Genomic DNA, 10015 nt, shown 5'->3' with positions numbered 1-10015 from the left:
TACGGGCTTTATGGCCATTGGTCTGTTCTTTTTAGCTGCATTGCTGAACTAGTGCAATAAGTTAGAATGAGATAAATATATTTTTTCTCACTTTAACTTATTGCACCAGTTCAGCAGTGCAGCTGAAAAGAACAGACCACATCATAAACCAGCCTTAACTGGAACTCGAATTATCGTAAACACTCAGTGCTAGCAATGAATTTTGGAACATACCTAAGAATAAATATGGTCGACATCATTCGATTCGATGAAATGTGAAGCTTGATTGCACGTAACAGGGCTGAAACCTTCGTTGTTAGCCGATACACAAACTATACTACGTTGTCAATAACTAAAACATAAAATATTTAGATTTCTTCGCCGGTCATTTATAAAATTGACAACCAAAAATGGCGTATCGTGGTGTCAAAGGCTCCGATCCGTTTGTGTCAAAAACTTCGCGAAACGAACGTTTTGCACAAATGTCGAAGCAAGAACAAATTATTCAACAAAAGAAGTTAGAAATTCAGGCGAAAATGCAAGAGCAGAAAGCGAAAGAAGCTGTAGAATGCATGAAAAAATCTAATTCCTTGGGCTCGAGCGCAATAAGCAGTAAAAGCAATGGTCCAAAGTAAGCTCTTTAAAAGTACTATAATATAGTAATCAAATTTTTTATAGTTACCATTATAATTTATGTTCTTTTATAATACAGATATATTATGATATTGTTTTGATATGTTAAAGGTAATCTACATTGTTTGTGTAATTATAGGGATGAAGATGAAAAACCTCCCTCATCCTTCTGCCTGAATGTATTTGCTAATGATGGCAGCTTTTTGGATCAATTTAAGAGAATAGCAAATAACAAAGGAACTGGCAAACAAGAAATACAAGATAAATATGAAGATAAAAGGAGAGATGACAAATGTTATGAAGTTATTAGAGAAAGAGACAGGGATAGAAAGCATCGAAGTGAAAATGCTAGAGACTGGGATAATCGACGAGATCGTAGAAGAAACGATTCACGTTGGGGAAGAAGTTCAGATAATAGGAAACATAGTTCCTCCTCAAGTCCATCGCCTACTAGGCACAGATCGCCATTAAGTCCAGAGACACGACATGGCTATAATCATTCCCAGAATGGACAGCGTACCCAGTTCAGTCAATTTTCGATTCACAATAATAATAATATTTCTTCCATCCCGTCTCTCATGTCTCAACCGATGATGCAAATGACAAGCATACCTCCACCAAATATGAGGAATTTGACATCAAATATTTCATCTGTACATTTACAGAGGCTGCCAGTATCGAAGAATTTTAACAATAATTATACTAATATGAATGATCATTCTAACAGTGCCAGAATGCAAGTTGCACCACCGCATATTATACGCCCTCCGCCTCCTCCGCCTCCTCCTCCCCCTCCTCCCCCACCTCCTCCTCCTATCCAAAACATTCCACCCAATACAAATATTCCACCACCTAACATGCAGATCTCTCAGACAATATCTATAGCCAACTTGTCTTCTTCAAATGGGCCACAACATATTATACAAAATCCACAACAATGTAATGTACCATCATCAGCATGCAATGTCAATTTACAGCCTCCGAATATTCCTCCTCCTAATATACCTCCACCGAATATTCTGCCACCGATGTCACAGATGCCACCGACTATGATGTCTATGACTGGTTCGCAAGCCATCGTAGTAACAGTACCGAATGTAGCCAATGTTCCACCACCAAGTGTGATAACGCCCATGATAATGTCAGCGCCTCCGCCAGTGCATACTGTTCCATCGACGATTAATTCTGTTCCACCACCAAACCTGAATATCCCTCCGCCAAATGTGCCGCCTCCCACTGTCATACAAAATGCAGCACCTCCGCGTCTCATGTCCACTAGCTATACCCTTTCTAATCAGGTATCAATCTCAGTGGGCCCAACCAATGTACAAATACCACCGCCTGTGAGACCACCGACCAATCTACAGAGTTCCGAACAACAAGGTATGATATCAAGCTCAACGAATTGCTTTCGTGCTATGCATAATAAATCTTTATTTTTAAGCATTAGTGACTTTATCTTTACCTTTCGCGCGGTATTAACCAATATATTGCGGGTTATTGAAAAGATTATTTGCTTGTGAGACATGGTGTTAAATTATATAAATGATACTTCATTGTTTTATCGAGAATTAATAGAAAATATGTATAAAGCGAATTATAGGACGTTATTATACGTATCTGACAAAAGGTTCTAAGTGTGTCTAGTAGAGGCTGAGCAGCTGGCACGCATTGTGGCTGACTGTGGAGATGAAATTGAACAAGAAGTGCGCGAGAAGAACGCCCAAGATTCTAAATTATGGTAACTACTGTCCTCACTGGTCCTTGTTTTGTATTTCCATTTTCCTGTCCCTAGTTTGTAATATGATTAATATTTGTATAATATCTGGAGATAACAATTATTTATTTTACATTATAGGATCTTTTACAAAATTTTCGTAGTTCTTGATATTTCAGTAACATAGTCAAATGCACAAACTTCATTAAATATCCTGTTTAATGTGGATTGTTACAAATATGTGTTTACTTTGCTAAATACCAGTTATATTATAAAAGAGTTTGCTTATTCTAATAAGGATAACCTGACAACAGGATCAAGCAATTTAAGGGCATATATAGTCTGACTAAGATAGACAAGAGTCTATGCTGCTAAACTCTAATTTATCTCTTATTGTTAGATCATTTTGTAGAAACTTCTATATGGTTTTTCTACACCCTCGTGAAGCAAACCACTTTAGGTTTGATCAAGTCTCAAAAAACGTATGCACTCTCATATTGAACATATTCTTGCAATTATAGTAATAACACTATAGATACGTATAATACACACATATACTAGATGTCTTATTTTAACAAATACACTTGAATATCTTTTAAATTGAGTGAGATATTAAGATTTCTTTTTTTTTTTTTTGAGATTGTATCGTTGCGATGGAGATATATTTTAATGGAAAAAATTTGATTTTGGGTTGCTCTATTAAAATCATGCCAAGATCACTACGAATTCTTTAAGTAAAATAATATGATTTTTTAATATAAAATTTTTCGATTTTGAATTATAGTTCCTTAGGTCATTTGATATATAAAAATATTAAAATAAAATCATCGAAAAATGAATCTTTCTACAAAAGATATTTTATATTTTATACTGATACTTTTCAACATAATGAAATATTTTGTAAAGTATTCATTTTCGATGAAAGTGAACGTTTTCACCTCACTTTAATATTTTGATAAAAGTGAATACTTTCACCTCACTTTAATATTTACGTCGAATGAAGGATGAAATTGATTGCTGTGAGAAAAACATCGATATGCATATATAAACAGTTTTATTGAATTTTACAAATATATTTTGTAAAATTTTTTTGGTATTGATGCATCAATATTTAAAGATTAGTGTCATCAATCGATTTATTTTCTTATACAATAGTACAAAGATGAGGTCATCAAAAAGTAAATACTTTGTGAAATATTTCATGTTTTGTATTGAAAAATATTAAGATAAAATGTAAACTATCTTGGGAATTATTTATTTTCTTATAATCTTACCTCAAAACTTTTATACGAGTAATGACTTGGGAAATTGATATATAGAGTTCGGAAAATATACTGGAACTTTTGAATATATCGAAAACAATATGTTTTAGAAAAAAATATTTTAAATAAAAATTGTTTGATATTAAAAGATATATTTAGTGGTTATTTTAGTTTGACTTTGGATATAATTATCAAGGTAAAATAAAAATTAACATAATATCTTAATTAGGAATCCATATTTTTTATTGCATATTCTTGTATTTTACCTCGAGGCCAAAATAACATGAATAAATCTTTTTTAATTAAACATTTTTTGAGTTAAAAATAATCGAAGTTACCGCCGCGCAAGCATTAGCATTAGTACACGCAAAAATACACACATATATCAGTATACACAATTGTACTAACGTATCTCTGATTTTATCATTAAAGCAATATAGACACTATCTAATAGGTTTATTCAATATATGGATATTTATGTTATATGTTGTAAATCTATATCGTTTTAATGATAAAATTAGAGACAAGTGTAGTTGTTATTAGTATACATCGGCATATGTACGTATTTTCGTGCACACTAATGCTAATACTTGTGCGGCGGTAACTTCGATTGCTTATAATTCAAAGAATTTTTTTATTAGAAAGTGTTTATTTATATTTTGAAAACATCTCGACGCAGAATACAACAATATATGATAAAAAATGAGTTTTTATTTAAGAGTTTTTATTTACTTTTATGTCAATTTTTATTTCACCTTGACAACGTCATCCAAAAATCAAACTAAAATAACTACTAAATACGTCTTTTAATAGAGAACAACATTTATTTAAAAATTTTTTATTTTTTTAAGAGGTTTTCGGGATATTCAGGGATTCCGATACACATATTTTCTACCATTGTGTTATTATTTTTAACCTGTATGCACACATATACAGAGTATCTGAAAATTATTGACATACAACGTATGTATGTATATATATACAGGATGTTCCAGCTCGATTTTACAATCTCTCGTGAAGATATAAAGCGGATTGAGTTAAACAAAAAAGTCCAATACTGTTTGGCGAAAATCGTAATAATGACTTAAATATTAATTGTAGAAAATTTGTGAATAATCACACATGTTATGGTAAACGAGTGTAGTGGTGACGTTTGTTGTCTTAACATACCCAGATGTACTTCAGGTCAAACTATACATTACTACATTAGAGCAAAAAAGTCCTCTACCATTTCGTAAATAACAATATAGATTTTTAATTATTAATTAAAGGAAATTGTTGCATGACATTTTACGCGACAATGCATCAATCTTCTTTAATTAATAATTAAAAATCTACGTGATCATTTGTAAAATGGTGAAGGACTTTTTTTGTTCAGTTTGTCCTAATGTACAAACACATATATGACAGCAGACGTCGTCACTACACTCATCTACCATATTGAGCGTCATCATTTAAAAATCTGATTTAATTAATATCTTGATAATTATTGCGAATGTTGTAAAATGATATAGGACTTTTATGTTTACCTTAATTCTCTCTTACGAGAGATTGTGAAATCGAGCTGGTACACACTGTATATATATACACACACATAAAATGATTTAGAAATATAAATGCAAACTTTAAGAATGAGTTTTTCATACTTAAACAAGAAAAAATATCATATATACAGTATGTTAAAAAAAAGAAGTATTCTAAACTTGCAAGATAGATATTTATTATACTGAGTAAAAAATTTTTAACAAACATGAGTCGAAAAATCAATCCTTTCGGAGTTATAAACATTTTACGATTTTAGTAACGCAAGTTATTTGGGTGCTTCCATTAATTATGCGTGATTAATAAATGAACGAGTATCTTACCATATTATTATTTTATTACTACATTGTGTATTATCATTAATTATAAGTGACTAACTGATATTCAGTATTGAAGCAAGAAGATAGTGTAAATATTTATTGTGTAGCTTGTGTGGAAACAGAAGGGAACACGAGGAACAATTTTTGTAAACATCAGAGTAATATGGTAAGATACCATATTCGTTCGTTTATTGACTACGTATAATCAATGGAAACATAAATAATTTGCGTTATCAAAATCGTAAAATGTTTATAACTGTGAAAGAATTGATTTTTCGACCCATGTTTACTCGACATTTTTTACTCAGTGTAATGAGTATTATCTATCCTGAAAATTTGGAATACTTTTTTTTTAACACCCTGTATATGTCCGGAAATGCTTGACATAAGTTATAACCGAAAGATCACATTTAACGATAAAAATACAGATGTCATATTTTACTTCAAACTGATAGAATATATTTAAAATTCTACATAACCAATGCAATAAATCTTTTAGTTCAGTTGTTTATCTACTCATAATTTACAACAATGCTCAAAATGTTCTCCTACTGCTTTGACGTATGTATTGACACACAATGAAAGTGTCGTGGACTGTTGCACATTTTCAAAAACCTTAGAACGATTGCGAATGATTTTGCAAGCATCTGCGATGCGTTGGTGGAGTGTCTTTTTATTTCCAATTTTAGTTGCTTAAACTAGAACTTTAAATAATTTTTAAAGGTAAAAATATAATGGATTTAGGCAAACGTCATGGAACTGGTCCTTTCTTATTTATCCATTTGTCATGATAGATATAGTGAGTATATCTGGAACAATGCTAAAATGTATCGAGAGCTACATGGTTTATCACTTATAATCCATGATTCGACGTGTCCAGACATTGAAGCAAATAGAGAGTATTTTGAACATTTGTTGAGAATAAATAAACAATTTAACTGAATATTATTACATTGTCATGTATCATTGTAAACATATTCTGTCAGTTTAAAATAAAATGTGACATTTGTGTTTTTGTCATTGAATATAATCTTTCGATTATAATTAACCCGCAGAAAAAGAAATAGGGGATATCGGGTCTAATTGTCACACTTTTTACATATTGATAAAAATAAAACGGCGTATGCAATATTTCAGAATGTTGAGTACATTGTAATATAGCTACATTCTTTAGGTACAAGAAAAAAATATAAATCATATTTATATTTATATTAATTATAATAAAGAAAGTACGCAGTCGTAAGCAAGATCGGAAAAATGTGACATCCCACCCCATACCCTGGATCAATTCTCAGATACCCTAGACATGTCTTCTATATGGATAACACACGACAAATAATTCTTGTTGTAACAGTGTTTATAATGTTATAGTAAAATTAATTATATATATATATACCATGTATCGATATATAATCATGTATATTTGTTGATTGAAAACTATATTTATATATATACACATACATATATAGTTATATCAACAGAAACCATACAAACTCAGATTTACTGAAAACCAACATAAATATAACTTCTTATTCTAACCGAATTAACTATAACAACATGCGGCGATCAGATGCACGTGCTTCCACGCACATGCGTAAGGTCTGGCAACGTGTGACAATTAAACCCACTGCGTGTGAATCAATTCATCCCAAACATTCATGTAAACTGAACAAGATTATATTTATACACAATGTTGCCATAATTATTAACTGCATATAGAAACAATTAGCGAAAAGTATAATATTTCTTACGATTACAGAAATTACGATTAGTAATCCCAAAACAAACAAAACATTAAAAATAGGAACCAGAAAGAATTTACTCGCACATTCGATTTAAGAAAAAATACTTATAAATACCACATGCGATGCTTTGGTTACAAATCAATTCGTACAACTAATTACAATGTTATAGACAATCTACACTATAGAGGTGAAAATTCTCCTCTATTTATTAAGTGAGATATAAGCTTTGTGACGACCAGCCCGTGTGACTTTCAGCCCCGGTCTTCCCTACTACATACACGTAATTCTTATTTGTTTCAAGTATTTCGCATATTTATATATCCGCAAGTATATCAGAAGCTCGTCACAAGCATGAAAATTATTCAAAATATAATATCCATCCAAGTAAGTTTAATACTTGGAATAAGTATATCTTACTTAACATAAAGATTCGGTTTACTTATTATATAGAGTCGATGGAAGAAAGCTGTGTATTCTAATGAAAATATTTCTTTTTCTTGACACAAGCTCTTCTTTTGTTTGAATCAAATATTAGTTTTATTCCGGTGGAATAATAGCTTAGTTCCAAAAAGAAAAATATATTTTCAGTACTATACTATTTATTCAAAACTATTTAGTTTTCAGCAGAAGTAATTTATTTATTTGAATCAATATGTTTTGTTATGATTTGATGTTTTAAGCTTTCGCGGTGTCCATGCATATTAGATTTTTGGTGGTTTCCGGTTTGAGCCGCGTGGATTCTTCTTTGTTTGATTTCGACGTTTCGCGAACATTTCAAGTCCGTTGTCTTTCTCGTCTTGGAGAGAGAAAAATACCGAGAGCGCGGTTTGCTAAGGTCGAGGACTCGAACTCGGGTCTTTCGCTTGCCGGGCGACTGCTCTAATCGCTGAGCTACTTGACACTCACGATACTCTCTTTTCTCTATATAACATTAAAAAATGTCGTTCGGAAGCGGCATCGAGTTGTTCCTCCTTGATGAAGTGGACTGAAATGTTCGCGAAACGTCGGAATCAAAAAAAGAAGAATCCACGCGGCTCAAACCCGGAAACAAAATCTAAAATTATGTTATGTTGTAAATTTAAAACTTTCTTATATGCTTTTACCAAATTAACTACTTGTTTTGAGGCAATATGCTTTAGAAAAATGAAAATTATTTCTATAGTGAGAAATTTTGCTTATAGAGAAACATATTTATTTGAATTAAAAACATAGATTTACTTTATACAAGGACAAATTTTTTGTTTTAAAACAACATTTCGTTACTTTTGATTTATTACATGATATTGAAAGAAATATGCTAAGTTTCTCTGAGTAAATATACATTTTCTTATGTTGGAATATTATCAAGTATTCAGATTATCACTTCTAATTTTTCTTCGATCAAGCTTTACATATATTTACATATATTTGAAAAGAGAATATTTTCTTGTTTTGAGTAAGTTGATTACTTGATAATGAGCTTTTATAATATTTGTGATGAGCATTCTAAGATTTGTATCAAGAAAGTATTATTCGTTTAAGAAAATTATTATTTAAAAGAAATAAAATAAACCGAGTAATCGTCTTTCTTGGCAATTGAAAGATATTTTTGTGTGTGCATAAACCGGTATTTCCGAACACATGTGAACATATGACCTTTTTTCTTGTTTAGATGTGGAGAATTTATCTCCAAAATTTGGACAAGTATTTCTGAATCATCTTCCTTATACATACAGTCTGTATATATATATGCAGGATATATATTTATACATGTTTACATGTGTGTGTATGTGTATGTGTGTGTGTGTGTATATATACATATTGCGTGCGTGCGTGCGTGCGTGCGTCCGTGTGTGTACAGGGAGTTCCCAAAAGGTAGTACCAAATTTTAGATGTATGTAGTATTTGTTAAAACAAACCAAAAACTCTTAATGAACAGTACTCCGAAAACCTTTTATTTCTGAGTTATGAAGCATTTTGTTCTGTGAAAAATAGAAAATAAATCTACAATAAATGTTCAATGTGCTTTCGGCTCATGTCAATACACATTTCAGCATGTTTCGTCATTGAAGGTCAAAGAGTCCAGGTTTATTTCGTATTTATTGACAACAGTTGCCAAATCTCTTAGTCAGTTCATTCACGCCCGTATGTGACCATCTAATGCACGCAGGGATTGTTGTATTTAATTTTGGATTGTGGACCGTGTCTAGTTTTGTGTTATCTGAAAAATGGCTAATTTTTACACAAATTCTGAAATGACCGATATTCATTTTATGTATGGCAGAGCAAAGGGCAATGCTTCAAAAGCAGCACGCTTGTATCATGCAGCTTATCCGAATCGCCGACAGCCAAGTAGAAGAATGTTTAGCAAAATTCATCAACGCAATGGACGGAGGGCCATTGAACATTTATTGTAAATTTTAGTTATTTTCTACTTTTCACAGAATAAAATGCTTCATAAGAAATACAAGGTTTTCGGAATACTGTTCATTAAGACTTTTTGGTTTGTTTAAACGAGTACTACATACCTCTAAAATTTGGTACCACCTTTTGGGAACACCCTGTATATATAGAGGGTGTCCGGTAACTGATTGAGCAACTGCCGTGTATAGGTAGAACAGGTCAAAATAATCATGAAAGTTATATACCATTTTGAAATTTTCTTAATATTTATTCCGTAATTAATTAAAATGTATAAACAAATGAGCTCACAAGAAGCGGTAGAATAGGCTCTGTATGTAAAAGAAATGGCTTACCTCTTAGCAACTTCTAAGTAAACAGCTGATTTCGAGGCGGAGTAACAAACGATACTCCGCCTCGAAATCAGCTGTTTACTTA

The 10015-nt window shown here is 31.6% G+C and overlaps 1 protein-coding gene across 1 annotated transcript in view; it reads left to right on the top strand.

Moving 5' to 3' along the window:
- The first annotated feature begins 201 nt into the window (after positions 1-201).
- Positions 202-10015, top strand: part of LOC116850492 — a 114745-nt gene continuing 104931 nt past the window's right edge. Inside the window, exons 1-3 of the mRNA XM_032828820.1 lie at positions 202-610; positions 752-1995; positions 2251-2353. Of these exons, the coding sequence (XP_032684711.1) occupies positions 390-610; positions 752-1995; positions 2251-2353 (1568 nt within the window). The 5' untranslated portion in view covers positions 202-389. The remainder of the gene's footprint in view (positions 611-751; positions 1996-2250; positions 2354-10015) is intronic.

This window comes from Odontomachus brunneus, unplaced genomic scaffold (genome assembly GCF_010583005.1).
Source record: "Odontomachus brunneus isolate Ranch 3 - 2012 unplaced genomic scaffold, Obru_v1 Obru_scaffold_146, whole genome shotgun sequence".
NCBI lineage: Eukaryota > Metazoa > Arthropoda > Insecta > Hymenoptera > Formicidae > Odontomachus > Odontomachus brunneus.
Note: the sequence above shows the minus strand (reverse complement) of the source record. Positions and strands in the feature narration are given on the sequence as shown.